Below are 17,857 nucleotides of genomic sequence, written 5' to 3'. Positions count from 1 at the left end.
CTTCAGACCCTACTCCAATATTTTGTGTCTACCCTTTAATCTAAGCAACATTCTGTTAAACCCCTTCTGCACACTCTCCAAAACCTCCATGTTCTTCATGTAATGGTGCGGCCAGAACCATACACGATACTACAATAATAACTAACGACAGTTTTATAAAGCGCAACATGACATCCTGACTCTTATACTCAAAGCCCCGACCAATGAAAGCAAGCATACCCTACATCTCATTTACCACTCCAAAATATGCCATTTAATGTCCCTTGACTCTCCTACCACTCACCTGCAGACCAGGGGCAACTTATAGCGACCTCGTACCAAACAGCATGTGCTTGCGATGTGGGAAGAAGTAGGGGCACCTAAAGGTCACTGGGAGAATATGCAAACTCTTTACAGAAAGCGCTAGAGGTCAGGGTCAAACCTGGGTCACTGGAGCCGTGAGACACCACTACCTGTTGCACCCCTATGCCACCCGAAGGAGCAACAGGTACGAGGTGGCACAGTGGTGCAGCGGTAGTGGTGCTTCCTTACAGCCCCAGAAACCCAGGTTCGATCCTGGCTAAGGGTGCTGTCTGTACGGAGTTTGTACGTTCTCTCTGTGACCATATGGGTTTCCTCCGGGTGCTCCGGTTTCCTCCAACTTTCCAAAGACATACAAGTTTGTAGGTTAATTGGCTTCGGTAAAATTGTAAATTGCCCCCGGTGTGTAGATGGTGTCAGTGTATGGGGGGGTAATCACTGGTCGGCGCGGACTCGGTGGGCCAAAAGGCCTGTTTCCACATTGCATCTTAAAGTCTAAAGTCAAAAAGTAGTCATAGATGTTGGAAACACTCAGCGGATCAGACAGCTTGTGGGTGGTGCTGTCTGGCATGCAGATTGATTCCAACATTCTCTGTTTTTATTTCAGAGCTGCAGGATTTGCAGTTTATTCTCCACTCCCTTAGTTTCAGCAAATTTGTCACCAAATATTCTATTGAACTTCAACAAGTGGACAGTGGAGAGCATAGACACAAAATGCTGGAGGAACTCAGCGGGACAGGCAGCATCTCTGGATAGAAGGAATGGGTGATGTTTCGGGTTGAGACCCTTCCTACGGTGGAGAGCAGATTGACTGGTTGCACCACAGCCTACTTCTGTAACTCGAATGCCCAAGAATGAAGAAGGCTGCCAAAAGTGGAGGCCATTGCCTCATTCTTCCCAGATATTGACCTCGACACCTTCAAAGAAACCTATCGGGAGCGTTGCCTCAAGAAAGTAGCTGATTTCCACAAAGCCCCTCAACACATTGGCCACGCACTCCTGTCGCTGCTAATGTTGGCCTAAAAGGTACAGGAGGCTAAAAACTGTTGCCATCATGTTGAAGAACTATCAAGTTCTTGCACACCTCTACCATGATCCTTCCTCAGCACCAAACCCTCTCTCGATGCAGCCTCATCTGCCGAGTGTTCCCGGCATTTGCTATTTTTTATTTCCTGATTTGAGTTTACCAGAAAAAGAAGAAACACATCAGATGATGCAGAATGGGATGTTGAGAGAGCGACTGGAAGGGAAAAGATCACAATGGATATAAAGGATGCTTCCAAATCACTTAACAGAGAAAGTGAAATGGAGAAAGAAGCACAAAGACCGAACATTCCGCCAAGAATGAACTGAACCAGAATCAGTATGGGGCAGGCCATTGATTATGATGATTAACAGCCTACATGGATGTGCTTTTACTCAATCCATCTTGCATCGACCTTTTACATTCTCATTATCCCAAATGCCAGTCCCTGCTTGATTCCGAGAACAATATAATCAACTGCCATGAGGTTGAAAGGACTAACTTGCAAAGTGCCGTTTGGAAATGTTAATATGCCATTTTAATGTACCTTCTCAATGTTAGCAGTGAGAAGAATGTGTGTCCAGAGTGTTGTGGGTCTTCATTGATATTAGTATGCCTGCTAGAACACTTTCAGGCATTGATCGGCCAATGTCCCAAAATGAATCTTTAACAGGGGAGTCAGCATTGAGGTGTCGAGGTATTTCCACAAAATGTTGAAATATAGTTTCACATCCCCTTCACAATTAACTTGCAACACTGCTTGGCAAAATGGCCATTACAGGTTAGGCTATAGGATTTTGAACTTTAAGTACCTTAATAGGTTAATGTGGCACACCTGGACGGTCATATAGTATAGCATAGAAACGGCCATTCAACCCAACTTGTCCATGCAGACCATGATGCCTATTGATGCTAATGATTTTGAGGAGGGCCCTGTGGCATAGCTGTTAGAACTGCTGCCTCACAGTGCCAGACGCGGGTTCGATCCTGACCTCGGGTTCTGTCTGTGTGGAGTTTGCATGTTCTCCCTGTGAGCGCCTGGGTTTCCCCAGGGTGCTCCGGTTTCCTCCCACGTCCCAAAGATGTGCGGGTTTATAGGTTAATTCACCTCGGAATATCGCCCCTAGTGTGTGGGGAGTGGATGAAAAAGTGGGATAACATAGAAATTGTCTGAGCGGGTGATCAATGGTCAGCATGGACTCAGTGGGCCGAATGGCCTGTTTCCATGCTGTCGCCCTAAACCAAACTAAATCCCCATTTGCTCTTATTAGGCCCATTTTACTCTCCTCCTTTCCTATCCAAATGCCTGTGCAAAGCCTTTTAAACATTGTACTTATATCTGCTTCCACCATTTCCTCTGGTCGCTCATTACACATACCTGCCACCCTCTACATGGAAAAAGTCACCCCCTTCTTTGAAATTACTCCCGTTTCATCTTAAACCTGTGCTCTCTAGTTTTACTCATTCACCAGAGGTAATGGACTCCAACTGTCTATCCTACCTGTGTGGCTCATAATTTTATAACCGTCTAAAAGTTCACCCCTCCACCTCCTACCTGCTGACGTGTGGCTGCAACCATTCCTGGGTGGAATGGCATCCACTGTAAATCATCCATGAATTGATGATGACTTTTATTTGATGGACACATGTGGGATGATATTACTTTATGGACAATGCAACACGAGGCATTGGTTAACATTGTGTGAGGGACTGCCAGTCATTGGTCAGTCCCGGGACATTTCTGAATTGATAGTGCTACCACGTCTACACCCACGCTCTGATCCCTGCCCACCCCTCTGCCCCCCCCCCCCCACAATCCATCTCCCCCCATTCCCCCTCCATACCTCCCACCTCCCGCAACCCCTGCCCCCTCCCAAACCCATCTTGGATTGTGTCCAGACCATCCGAATTGAGGATCATAATCACCCGGCATTTCTCCTCCCTAAATCATCCAGATTCACCAATTTCCCCTTCAAAGGGGAAATTGGTGAATCTGAGTGATTTAGGGAGGAGAATGGCCCTGACATTTGATGCAGGGAGGAAATGGCCGTGACATTTGATGCAGCACTCAGTTCCAAAAGGCTCACTGCAAGTTGTGTAATCAGAATTTAGCACCATTATAAAGACAACATAGTATTTCTAGGCCAAAGTGGCACATATATTCCAGTTCCAATCACCTCTTCCTCCCCAGATGACCAAGGAAATTCGACATAACCTCAAATTCTACATAGGCATCATGGAATGCATTTTAACCAGATGCATCACAGCTTGGTTTGACAATGGCTCTGCCCCAATACCAGAAGGAATTGCAGAGATTTGTGGACACTCAAACCCGATCCACCTGCTGAACAACTGCGCCACCGCCGACCAGAACAACGACCGACGACTGGAACGCGCCCCGGTAGGCCCGACTCGCCACACAGGCCTCCCAGGGGACTGCAGAGAAGCCAGGAGGTGAGGCCCGCCTGGGCCGAAGGAGCCTCAGCGGAGGCGACGATGGGAGCCTCGGGCTGCTCGGGCAGCGGGTGCCTCAGCAGCAGCGTGAGCCGCAACGGCAACAGGAGCCCCGGCGGTGGTGGGGCCTTGGCGGCAACAGGAGCCTCAACGTCGGCGGGACCCTCGGCGGCAGTGAGGCCTCGCAATCGACCCGCGATCAACAGTCAATGAGCGTGAGGGGGGGAGGGGAAGACAATGGGGACCCAGCGTGGGGGACCACCATAAAGAACAATGGGGGACCTGGCGTGGGGAGACCGCCGCGAGGGACGGTGGGGGAACAAAGGGGGACCCAGTGTGAGGGAGCACTCTAGTTTACAATCCTCTGCCCAGGGGATAAGTCTGTGTTTGTTCATTTGTTTGTTCGTTTGTTCCAGTGAAGGCGCTGTGCACACGGCAGCCAGCCAACAGTCGCTTGTCTTTTTCTTTTTGTTTACACTTTTTAATTTCATGTTTTTCGTGTACCTTGTTGTGTGTTGTGACTGTTGGCAGCCCAATGATCCTCTGGGGATAAATAAAGTTTATCGTACCGTATCGTAATCATACATGAATGACTTTCCCTTGATAACATGCAATGCAAAGGTTTCCATTGTATCTCATTACATGTGACAACAATAAACCAATACCAACACATCGAATGTTACAGTCCAGAGGGAGCCATGCATTCCACATGGTTTGTAGTGTATCTTTTGAAAGAACTCGTCAATTTGTCTCATTCCTCGAGGGTTAACATTTTCCTGTTCAAGTATACATCCAATTCTATCATGAAAGCTACCGATGAATCTGGTTCCCCCCCACACATACCATTTACAGAAATGTATTCAAGAATACAGAACTCACAATGTTTATGAACGAAAATCCCTATTGCCTTACACCCTTGACTTTACAATTGAAAAATGTTAATCCTTAATTACTCTCTTCATGTTTAAATCTCCCCAATCTCTTCTGTATAAAACAAAAGCTACAAATAAAATTCTCTTCTCCTCCAAGGGAAATATTAATGTCTCCATTATCTTGACGTGTGTGATCGAAGGCATCTAATGGCCACCGGCTCTCCCTTTTATTTCAATCATCTAATATTATGTGATGCATCATCATTAAGGAACGCATGATAAAAGGCAGTCATTTGGAACATATAAAAGTTCTCCCACAGAAAAATCGGAAAAAGTAGTGATGGTGATAGTTGCCTTTTGACTTTGCATAAAATTAATGACTTGATCCTCACTATTAAGTTTTTAAATTATTCCCCACTTCATCCTACTTGCAACCCCTCCCACCTGAAATGCTTAGGAAGTGAAACAGAAACTGCAAATACTGGAAACCTGAAAGAGAAATAGCAAAGGCTGAAGATACTAAATATTTCAGGCTGTTTAAAACCAGAGGCAGAGTGGACTTTTCATGGCAACGCCTCTTCATCAGGGCGTGGGAAAGTGGACAAGCAAGTGTGTTTTACATTGCAGAGAGGGGCAGAGAACAAATAAGCAGTCTGCTTACACATTGCCTTTTTAGGTTCAATTAGACCTAACGGCTTTTACAGGACACTGATTCATTTTAAAATCAGAATAATATTATGTCAATATTATTCAGCGTCAATATCTTTTTTAACAACATACTTCATAAATGTCGTGGGAGTACCTGCCTCCACCCCCCCCCCCCCCCCCCCCCCCCCCCTCTGGCAGTGTGTTTCAGATTCAACCACCTGCTGGGTAAAAAGATCCTTTCTCAGATCCCCTCCAAGCCTCTTATCCTTTACCCTGAACCTGTATCATCTAGTTTTATAGCATTTCTTTGGGGAATGGTTTCCTCCTCTTTCTTCTGCTCGTAATATTGTACACATCGGTCAAGTCTTCCTCTGTCTCCTCTAATCCAATCTCTTAGGGACAGATACAGTACAGAAGCTGCCCCTTCAGCCCAACTCGTCCAAAGCCGACCAAGATGGTACATCTAAGAGAGTTTCATTTGCCTGCATTTGGCCTCTATCCCACTAAACGTCTACTACCCATGTAGCTATCCAAGTATCTTTTAAATGTTGTTATTGCATCTGCATCAACTACCTCCCCCAGCAATTCATTTTACCAACCACCCTTTGAGTGTAAAAGTTGCCCTTCAGGTTCCTATTAAGTCTTTCCCCTCGCACCTTAAATCTATGTCCTCTGGTTCTTGATTCCCCTTCCTATCTCATGAATCTATTCTCCCTTTGCAGCATACTGCCATTCTCCCTAGAGCAGGGTGACCAAATCTGAACACAATCCTTCAAATGTGATCTCACCAATGTCTTATACAACTCTAATAGAAAGTCCCAACTTCTCAACTCAATACCCTGACTGATGAGGGCCAACGTACCAAAAGCCTTCTTGGTCACTCAATCTATCTCTGATGCCATTTTCAAGGATACCTGTACTCCTAATTCCTGTACTCCTAATTCCCTCTGCTCTGCAACATTCCCCAGGGCCCAACCATTCACTATGAAGATCCTGCCCTCGTTTAACTTCACAAAATGTAACACCACATACATATTTGCATTAAACTTAATCAGCCACTCTTCAGCCCACTTGCCCAGATGATCAAGATTCTGCTGTAATTTTTGATCACCATCTTCACTGTTTATGATATAACCATCTTCACTGACTATGATGCCACCTACTTTGGTGTCATCTGCAAACGTATAAATGTTGTGTTGTACATCTCATCTAAATTATTACTATAAACCACAAACAGCAATGAGCCCAGCACCGATCCCTTCGTCATAGGCACCAGCATGCTTTGCTTCCTTCCATGAAGCCAATTCTCTATCCAGTCATGTAGCTCTCCCTGGATCCCATGCAACCTAACCTTCCAGAGCAGCCTACCAGGCAGAATCTTGGTGAAGTCCATATAGACAACATCTACAGCCTTGTCCTCCTCGCTTTTTTTGTAACTTCTTTGAAAAATGCAATCAAATTTGTGAGACACGATCTCCCATGTACAAACCCATGTTACCCATCCATAATCAGCCTCTGCCTATCCAAATACATATACATCTTATCCCTCAGATGCCCTAAAAATCCTCTACAGTAACTCACCCACCACCAATGTTAGGCTCACTGGTCTACAGTTCTCAGGCTTTTCCTTGCAGCCCTTCTTGAATCGTGGCACAACATTAGACATGCTCCTGTCATCCAGCATCTCACCCACGTCTGGCGATGATTCATATATCACTGTCAGAGCTCCCTACAATTTCCTCTCTAGCTTCCCACGGTGTCTTCAGATATATCTGATCAGTCCTGAGAGATTTATCTACCTTCATGCACCTTAGGACATCCAACACCTCTTCGATCGTAATACGGACTGTCCTCAAGACATCTTCATTTCCTGTCCCAAGTTCCTGAGTCTTCATGCCTTCCTCCACAGTAAAAATAACGGAGAAATACTTATTGAAGACCTTGCTCATCTACTGGTCACAGAAATGACCTCTTTGGTTTCTGAGGGGGCCTATACTCTTTCTAGTTACCCTCTATCCTTTAATGTACTAATTTTATATCTTTGGTTTCTCAGTAATCTTATCTGCCCAACCTATTTCTTGCCCCTTTTATACCCTCCTGATTTTCTTCTTAAGTGTGCTCCACAATCCTCTAAACTCCTCCACAGTCCAGGGTTAGACTTGATCCTAGCTACCTATGCATGGCTCATGCCTCCTTCTTTGTCCTGACCAGAGCCTCAGTTTCTCCTGTCATCCAGACTTCCTTACTCCCATCTGCCTTGCCCTTCACTTGAACAGAAACATTCATGTTTTGAACTCTACCATCTCATGTTTAAAAGCATCCCACTTTCCGGATGTTCCTTGGTCTGAAAACAACCTACTCCAATCAACGTTTACGAGTTCCTGTCCAATCCCATCATGGTTGGCCTCACCCCAATTCGGCACATTAACTTGGTGACCAGCCCTGTCCTTATTCATAACTATTTTAGTTAATAGCACTGTGGTTGCTGGTCCCAAAAGGCTTGCTCACCAACACTTCATTCATTTGCCCTTCCCAATTTCATGAAAGTAGGTCAAGCTTTGCCCTCTCCCTTGGAGGGCCCTCTACATATTGAACACATTTGACAGGTTCCCCCTCATCTAAGTCCTTGGCATTTGGTAGTCCTGTCCAAGTCTATATTGGGAATTCCCTACTTTGACCACCTTATTAATCTTGCAGCTGCCTTCAATTTGTTCTTCTGATTCCTGTTGACTATTTGGGGGCATATAGTACACTCCCAACAAGGTGATCATCTTTTTATCTTCTGATAACTGAAATGCTGCATCCCAAGCAGCATCCCAATGAATCTCCTCTGCATCTCCTCTCCAGTGAAATGTCCTTCCTGTAGTGTGGTGATCTGAACTATACACAATCCTCCATCTGTGAACTAGCAAACATTTTATGAAGCTGTACAGCAACTTCTTTGTTCTCATATTCTGGCTAATGACAGCAAGTCACAGAGTCATCTCTTCTATGTCGACCTTTTATACCACATATTCTAATTTCATTTGCCCGCACTAGGACCATATCCTTCTATGCCGTACCTATTTAAATGTCAATACTAATGTTTATTTAACAAGATGTTTCAATAAGCAAGATTTTATTTCTTTCTCTACCTCATCCTACTTGTGCAAATGATTATAGACTCGACTTGGCTTAGCTTGACCTGATACGGAGTAATTTGTATCTAAATCCACCACCTCCTCTAGCAGTGTGTTCCCGATATCATCCATTCTCAATGCAAAAGACTTGCCCCCTCAGATCCCTGTTAAAACCCCTACCTCTCATTTCATCTGACAGTAATAAGAATCAGGGCTTAAAACAGTGACTATTCTGTCATCTTTATTGGAATTCAACTCCAAGATTGACCTTGGGGGCTTTGGTGTCAGGTGCTCATAGCAACTTGGAGACTAATCATATGAATTTTGGATTGAGTATGTTAAAGCAGGAACACAAAGTGGTGATTGTATGAATGCAGGGCAAAGTCTAATAGTTTGGCATATGTTAAAACCAAGTCATTCTGGGTTCTGAGTCAGGTTAAGTCAGGAGTGCACTGCGAGGTCGGATGGAGAGATACTTTGTGCATACCACCATTCTGGAGCATGGGCTTATTTTCCTGCACCTTCACGGAACCCTGTTGCAGCTTCCTGCCTGCTGCCTTGGTTGAGCACAAGTCAAATTGGACACCATTGACTTGACACAAGTTAGCCCTAAATTCTGCTACTCTCCCAATTTGGCCCTTGAAATTGCCCGAAATCACAGTCAATCTCTAAGGTTCTGCTGGTAGAAATCAAATCTCCTTTAAAATCTATTGTCCAGTATGAATGTATTCAAAAAGACAGCTGTGCTCTCAGATATACCTATCAGACCAAGGAGATTTAATGGCAAAATCTCCACAGATGTACGGGTTTGTAGATTAATTGGCTTGGTATAGATGTAAACTGTCCCTAGTGTGTGTAGGATAGTTAATATGGAAGGATCGCTGGTCGGCGCAGACTCGGTGGGCTGAAGGGCCTGATTCCATGCTGTATCTAACCTGCCATTTAACCAAATCCTATTTCTAATGATCCAACCACCACCACACTGTACAGTAGAGAATCCCAAAGATCCACAACCATCTTAGAGAAGACTTTCTATGTACTTCAGTTACAAGTTACTGGCCTCATACGTTTGTTTCAAAAATACATATTTAAACCCACAACTTGGACTTAAAAACAATTTCCCCATCATACCACAAGCACCACATGAGAAAACATTCTGCCTATCTCTACGATGTTCTAAAGATAGCGCCCCAAAGATTATCAGTTGGCTTACAACACTTTATAAACTACATCTGCCCTCTCGGCACCCTCTTACTTAAGCAAGGACTCTGAAGCAAGTGGAATTCTGGCTAATGGATAGTTTTGTGTTCCCAATTTGGGGAAAATCATAGTCAGAGATTTATGCAGAATAGAAACAGGCCTTTCAGCCCTCTGAGTCTGTGTTGACCATTAAGCACCCATTTTCATGAATCCCATTTTATTCTCACCACATTTCCAGTAACTGCTCACCTAAACACTAAGGTGCAATTTACAGTGGCTGATTAACCTACCGACCAGCACGTCTTGGAATGTGGGGGGGAATCTGCACACCAATGGGAGACCCACAAGGTAACAGGTAGATCAGCAAACTCCACACAGACAGCACCTCAGGTCAGGATTGAATTGGTTCTCTGTAGCTGTTAGGCAGCAGCTCAACTAACTAGGTGTGCCACTGTGCCACACTTTTCATTTTCTTTGGATAGGAGGTCCACAGTTACAATATGTTTGCAGTTTTAACATATTTAAACAGCACTGAGTGAGGGCTGCTAATTCTGTGACAGTTGCATCAGTTGCTCCCGAGTGAATTCGGAGAGCTGCCCTTTCATGCTCAGCCCTCTCACACCAAAGGGGCCAGACTTTCAACCTTCTCCCTCTGCCCTCACAGGGAACTGCTCCTTCTTGGTTGGCAGGCTGTTAAATGTCAGTCATGGACTCCCACACCAAAAAAATAGGTGAAAACATTTGCATTTATCTGTGGTTTTTACCGATTGAGAATTTCATAGTCTGCATTGGTACAAATGAATTAAACTTCTCTTTGTCAGAATAATGGATTAAACCTTGTGCATATGGTAGCGTGCAAATCGAACCTTATCAGAAGGAAGCAATGCAGTATCAAATTCATACCAGCTCTCAGCAGAAAATTTCATCAGTCCCATTCCTTCTGACCTTTTTTTTCCTAAAGCTCTTGCCTGCTCTACCAAATGCCTTTGATAGCTTTGCTATTGATCTTCACAAAGAGGTATCACAAAATGTTGGAGTAACTCAGCAGGACAGGCAGCATCTCTGGAGAGAAGGAATGGGTGACGTTTCGGGTTAAGACCCTTCCTTCAGACTTCTTCCTTCTTCACCCTTCTTCTTCAGATATTTTCCTTCACAAAGAGGTAAATTGCTGTGCCAATTAACCTACCAGCACATCTTTGGGATGTAGGAGGAAAGTAGAAGCACATGTGGTCACAGGGAGTACATGCAAACTCCACACAGACAGCACCGGAGGTCAGGATAGAACCCTGACCTGTGAGGCAGCACGTTTACCGCTGCGCTACCATACAAATGAGATCATACCTTTTTTTAGTCTTTGTTCATTTGATTATTTTTGGGTGCCTTTTGATATGTAAAGCCTCTAAGCACCTCTGACAATACTTCAGATTTGATTTAGTGAAGGTATGTCTGATCAGCTATTTCATTCGTAGTTCTACTTTATGAATTTTGATAGGGGCAATTTGGGTTGGGAATCTGACTTCAGAACATATTATACTTTGAGACTACAGACATTTTGTCATCTGCAGTTCATCTTTGATTTCTTCAAATGGGGTCAGATTCCATAATACATAGTTGCTGACATGCACATCACAATTGACTTTCTATTTTACATCCATTCTGCGGAATTGTTGAAAGGTGCAGAACTGAAACAGATCATTTATCTCATCGACTGCACCAATTACCAACACGGGAGATACTCTCCCATGCCCTCAAAAAATCCTTTTAATCTTTCTCTTAGAAGAACAATCCAAGATCTTCTGAATGATGCTGTATGATCTTGTGCAACAACCATAGAGTCAGAAACACCTTCATTTCAATAACCTACTATGTGAAGGAACTGCTTTGTAAACCCATTTGAATTTTCTTCTATGATTAGCTAACATTGTGTTGAGCTGTTGCCATGTCTGCCACGGGTAGAACATTAACAACTCATCAGAACCAAAGACCTCTCGTGTATCCCACACTATATGTCCTCACCTTCAGGATAGGAAATTACTCAATTGTCAAGTCAAAACTGCATCTGATCCCTGGAATATCTGAGTCAGACAGACTACACTCAGTAAAACTAAGCTATATCAAGCACACTGCACGAAGAACAATGAAACTATACTAAGCACGTTACACTAAACAAGCTAAACTACATTAAACAGAGTGTTCATTTATTACAACACCATGCCATTTTTCAGAACTTCATGTTCATGACTGTTGCCTTCAGGATTTATGAATTCTATTCCCCTTCCTTTTTCCAAATAAATATACCCACAAACCTTCTTCCATGAATGGAACGGCCCGCCACAATATAAATCCTGTGTACATTCACCCATTCCTCTCCCATTTACACCTCCTTTCCATCCCTCTCTACTCCTCCTTGGCCCATTCTCATTCCCTTCATTCCTTATCCTAATTCTCTCTGACTCCCATCCTATCCATGCTCCACTCCCACCTCCTCGCCACTATTCGGCTCTCCCTGTTCCTATTCCTGCCCCATCCCACCTGGGTCCACCATCATTCCCTCTCGACCTCAGGCACATCTACTTGCAAACTCTCGGGATGGTGCAAACACACTCTTTAAATATAGGTTTAAATTGATAAAATTGTCACATGCACCATGATGCAGTAAAAAGCTTTGTTTTGCATGCTATCCTAGCAGATCAGACATTATCATACATAGATTCAATCAGTTCAAACTCAAGTAGAAAGAGCAAAGGTGAGGATAAAGTGTGCAGAGTATCGTTAACAGCACTGTAGTGCGTCAATGTCTTTGACAAAGTCCAATATCCTGAATGGGATTGAGGTGAAGCACAACAGCACCCTAGCTTATAGAAGGAATACCACTCAGTGGCCTGATATTGGAGGTTAAGAAGCTGTTCCTTGGTCTAGGGTGATGCATAGTTTCATGCCTCTGTACCTGCTGCTGGACAAGAGCAGGGAGAAGAAGGAATGACTGAGATGCGACAAGTATTTGGTTATGTTAGCCGCTTTCCTGAGGCAACGTGAAGTGTAGATGGAGTCTACCAGTGCAATTTTTTTTTGCGGTCTTGGGCAGAGCTATTTCCACACCAAGCTGTGGTGCAACCTGACAGTATGCTTTCAATGGTATTTTGAAGACAGAGCTAGGTTAACAAGGTGAGGAGGAAGTGGAGAGCTGAGGTCACAATTAGATCAGCTGTGATTTTATTAAGTAGAATGTAGGCTCAGTGGATCAAGTGGCCTCCTACAGTGCCTAATTTGATGGGTTGCATCAATGTATGTACTTGGGAACCAAATTAGTAACATGTTGGTACAGACCTTAAAGTGCTCTACATCTTGTTGAAACTGGAAATGCATAGAGTTTGTAATCTGTTTACTACCTGAAAAATATTGTGCCATCTTTACATGAGCATTCACTTCAGTAAACAAGCAGCATCAACTGAGAGGCTGTGATTCAACTTCTGAAAACCACTGAGTACATGCAAGCCAATATTTTAGTTTGAACAGACTGCACTCCAGACGTGTGTAACCGAGGCTGCAGCTGGCAATTGCAACGAGGAATGAATCACATTAACAAAAGATGGAATGAAAAGTCAATTATTTTGTGACTGTAAAATAATTTTCAATACAAATGTGAAATAATGGCTATATCAAAAAGATGAGAGATGCTGGAAATTGTCAGAGTGACCATTAGCGACTGTCATACACCTCTGTTGAGGCACCATATGTTGCTACTTGTAATGATGTTGATGAGTCCATCCCCTATTGCCATAAGGTGCTATTGCACCTGCTTGGTGGAATTGGACAGGACCTCCCGTATAGAAGCAAACAGTCTGTGTTTATTTGACATGATCCAGTGATTACAGAGCTCACCAACTAGCTGCCCAGAGAAAACTGACCCTCATTTGTTTGGGATGTGCTCACACATGTTTGCTGCAGTATTTCCACTCCAACCATCTGGGCAGTTGTGTGCTCCTGAGGATTGGGAAGAGCTGGGCAGTCAGAGTCACTGACAGTCGCAGTTAGCTTTGATAATTCCCAGGTCAGGGTAGGCACAAAAAGCTGGAGTAACTCAGTGGGAGGGACAGGGCAGCATCTCTGGAGAGAGGGAATGGGTGCCGTTTTGGGTCGAGACTGAGAGTCAGGGGAAAGGGAAACTGGAGATATGGAAAGGTACAGAGAGAATGTAAGGTGTAAAAATGACAGATCAAAGCAGACGGTGACCAAGGAAATGTATAATGGTTCATTGTTGGCTGAGGGGAAGGTGACCAGTAGCATACAAACAGTAACATTAATCTGGAGGACAGTGAAACGAGTCAGAGAACTAGGGTGGGGGAACGGGGGACGGAGAGAGAGGGAAAGCAAGGGTTGCTTGAAAGGTTAGGGAAATCAATATTCATACTCCTGGGATGTAAGCTGCTGTTATACGAGAATGTTACCCTAACAGTCTGTGACCCATAGCGCTGTGGCCAGTAGCACTTTGTTTAAATTTCCACGCTCAAAGTTGACAACGCTCTGTTTAAACCTTTACGTGCCAAACCAACATCGCTCTGTATATTTACCTTTACCCCAAGTCTGCATTGCTGTGTGTATTGCTCTTTGAGCCAATCTGCAACTGACAGCACTTATGTTTCCAAAAGGGAGGGGACTTGCTCGGATGCAGTCCACTGCCATTGGGTGCGGTGTAAACTTGTGAGCAGCGCTCTTGGCCAGGACTAACCGGCAGTTATTTAACACCTGATTTCTTACCGGTATAAAGGTAGGCGCCTGAAAGCCAGAAGTTAGTTCAAGTTCATGTACGAGAGGGGTTCACCGACGGGCTGAGTCGCGATCAGCGCTGGGGAGAGGGAGAGAGGGAGAGCGAGAGAGGGGGGGGGGGGGGGAGAGAGAGAGAGAAAGAGAGAGAAAGAGAAAGAGAGAGAGAGAGAGAGAGAGAGAGAGAGAGAGAGAGAGAGAGAGAGAGAGAGAGAGAGAGGGCAGGGGGGAGGAGAGAGAGAGAGAGAGAGGGCGGGGGGGGAGAGAGAGAGAGGGCAGGGGGAGAGGGAGAGAGAGAGGGAGAGGGAGGAGAGGGAGGGGGGAGGGAGAGAGATAGGGGGAGAGAGAGGGGGAGAGGGAGAGAGGGGGAGGGGAGAGAGAGAGGGAGAGGGAGAGGGAGAGGGAGATGTTCTGCTGTAAAATGGACCCCACGCATACCAAGATAACTATTCTTTTTGTTCTCTCTCTTGCCAATAAATCTGATGTGTTCATGTACGAGAGGGGTTCACCGACGGCCTGAGTCGTGATCAGCACCGCGGATGGAGGCAGAGAGAGAGAGAGAGATGGAGGCGTGCTACTGTAAACCAGACCTCTCACATACCGAGACAAGTATTTGTCAATTCTTGTTTTTGTTTTTGTCCTCCCTGGCCAATAAAACTGATTTGCAACTAAACGGATGAGTGAGCCTTTTTCTGTTCTACTAGTCAGATTCTTGAAGCCGTTCCCTTGCAACAGCTGCCCAAGCAAAACATGGGAACTGGTTTCAGGCTGAACGAATGGACAGATTGCAGTGATGTTGCAAAGTGTTTCATCAACTCCAAAGTGAACTGCCTTTCAAAATGGTTCGTTCTTTCAAAGTTGGTGAAAGGATGAATCATTTTACCGTGTTATCAGATGCATTTAGTGCTGAATAGGTGGAGTGCAGGGCGGCAAGGGAGTTGGTGTTTGGAAAGGGAATAAGAAGTGACCCAGTATTGAGCAAGGGAATGCGTGTAATTGGATACCTCCCTTCTAGCACTGTGTTGGGCACACCATGCCTTCTGTGATTTTGCGACACTTTCACGAGTGCCCAACAATACTGATTACATTGACAGAAGAGAAATCCCTCTACAAATCATCTATTGGACCAACTAGATGAAAAGCGGTAATAAACAAATAACTTAATTGACTAATTCACCAAGCAAAAGCTTTTCCTTCGGGTGTAGGAAACATGGTTTTGCTTTGGAGTAATATTCAGCTTCCACCATGGTGTTTTTTTCACAGGTGCAGGGCAACCATTACCTCTTTCTGCAGGACTTTCTGGGTTGTACAGAATGGCACTAACACAAGGTTACACAATGCTCCATGTCGCACAAGGATGGCACCAACAAAGTCATCCAGTGGTTGAAGCAAGGACAATGGGAAAAGCTTTGTCTCGCTGTTAGACATATGCAGTGAACTCAAATAAATAATAAAGATAATTATAGATAATAGATAATAATAAAGTCAGAAAATGCTGGAAACACTCAGCAGGTCAGGCAGAATCAGTGGAAAGGAAATCAGTTAATATTTTTGGCTGAAAAAAATGTTTTATCTAAAGCAGCTCTGATGAATAGTCTTTGACCTGAAACATTAACTGTTTCCTTTTTCACAGATGCTGCCTGACCCACTGAATGCTTTCAAGCATTTTCTCGTTTTATTTCCAATTGCCAGCATTGGTACGCTCTGTGATTTTTATTTTATCAGTCTGAAAAGTGTGATGCATTCTATTCATTATTGTGACTAAAAACACAGCTACAAGCTCTTCCCCAGTGATTTTTTTGGCAACACCTTAACTCACTCCCTCTTCCCGGCAATACTCAGTCTTACCTATGTACCATTTAGCATTACAAACAACAATAACATCACATCGCCACTCCTTCACTCTCTGTGATGTCTCATCCATTGGGCCTTGATCCTTTATCTTCTTCCATCGACTGGTAACATACACAGTGCAATGCCCGATCATATACAAACCTGGTAAGCTGTATGCTCTCAAATAAGCTCACTGACTACATAGTAGACTGCTGCAGCGATCCTGTACACTCAATGATAATGTATGCAGATATAATACATCAGCGCATCATGCCATGAGTAACACACAGAGATATTTATTCCATCCACCCTCAAGTTAATTATAAGCTCACTGGAATGGCAGCCTAATGCAGCGATCCTGTGCACTCAATGACAATACATGTATAGTCAATGCAGATTTAATACATCACCGCATCATGCCATGAGTAACACTGAGAGATATTTATTCAATCCACCCTCATGTCAATTACAAAGAAATGCTCCTCAGTGAATGGGTGCTTGGTGCTACACATTTGCCAATCTTCCTACACTGCTGCCGAGATCCATTATTTACTCCTTGTAAGGATCAACAATGACTCCGTGGATGTGTATTTTACCCGAGCTAACCACGGTCAAAAACACCACCAGCATTGTCTCTTCAAGCTCTGTAGTAGTCTACTGATTCTGAGTCCTAACTAACAATGTTCTCACAATGTAGAATGATCACCAGCAGAGGAAAGAAATAAGAGGCACCTGTAACATCAGCTGGTGATCTGGACATAAAGTAGGTGGCTTGCTGAAGCAATTTCACATACATGCTGCAAACAAGGAATGATTTCAATATTGTGGTTCTAGGAAATATCTTTGAACTCCTCAGTTCAGGAGGATTTGTTTCTGCCATCACCTCATCACCAGAATACAGGGGTAGCAACTCATGTTGAAGCCTCAGCGCACTCATTTCAGCAGCATACGTTTATACTTTAAACTCAGCTTTGATGCAGCGATCACACTTAACAAATGGAAGGGAAAAGTGAGCATGTTCAAAATAGGATAATAACCAAACAGCATGAGATGATTGAGAAGCAAGACTCCAACGCTAACCCAATTGCAATTCACATTCAATCACCATTAATTCCACTCAACAGATTGTAATCCAATGCACAACTGGAAACTTTCACGTGATTACGTTTCCTGTAATCCCCTCCTTCCACGAAGCTTTGTGTTGCTACTTACCCAAAGGCTGCCCGGCCACTATCCTGTTGTGCTCCCCCGCCACTGCTGTTCTGGCATTCCGTTCAAACACGTACTGCACAAACGCGTATCCTTTGTGCACTGAGCACCCCACTATCTTGCCGTACTTCCCAAAGATGGCCTCCACATCTGCCTTCTTCACAATGGCTGTATTTAGGTTACCAACGAAGACTCTGGAGTTGATGGACTTGGGGTCATTTTTATTGGTCACATTACTGGTCATTGACTTACTTGTCATTTTCCTTTAGAAGGAACCTGCAAAAGTATAAACGAATGTTTACCATGTAAGTAGAGAGTGAAGTGTGCAGCCTGTAGCAAAGTTATATTATAATTTTTTTTTGTAATTATGGACACGCGCTCATTAAGCCAAGGAATGGAGTGATGAGTAAAAGCATGTACTTGGTCATTTGCTC

At 44.2% G+C, this 17,857-nt stretch overlaps 1 protein-coding gene across 5 annotated transcripts in view; it reads right to left on the bottom strand.

Annotated features, from left to right (window-relative positions):
* LOC144594287 (RNA-binding Raly-like protein) overlaps nt 1-17,857 on the bottom strand; it is a 735,788-nt gene that overhangs the window by 426,503 nt on the left and 291,428 nt on the right. For all 5 annotated transcript variants that reach the window (XM_078400591.1, XM_078400592.1, XM_078400588.1 and 2 more), the window contains exon 3: nt 17,427-17,699. In XM_078400591.1, coding sequence (XP_078256717.1) covers nt 17,427-17,682 — 256 coding nt within the window. In that variant the 5' untranslated portion in view covers nt 17,683-17,699. The remainder of the gene's footprint in view (nt 1-17,426; nt 17,700-17,857) is intronic.

Source organism: Rhinoraja longicauda, chromosome 6, assembly GCF_053455715.1.
Source record: "Rhinoraja longicauda isolate Sanriku21f chromosome 6, sRhiLon1.1, whole genome shotgun sequence".
NCBI lineage: Eukaryota > Metazoa > Chordata > Chondrichthyes > Rajiformes > Arhynchobatidae > Rhinoraja > Rhinoraja longicauda.
The sequence above is the reverse complement of the archived record's forward strand: the minus strand, read 5'-3'. Positions and strand labels throughout refer to the sequence as shown.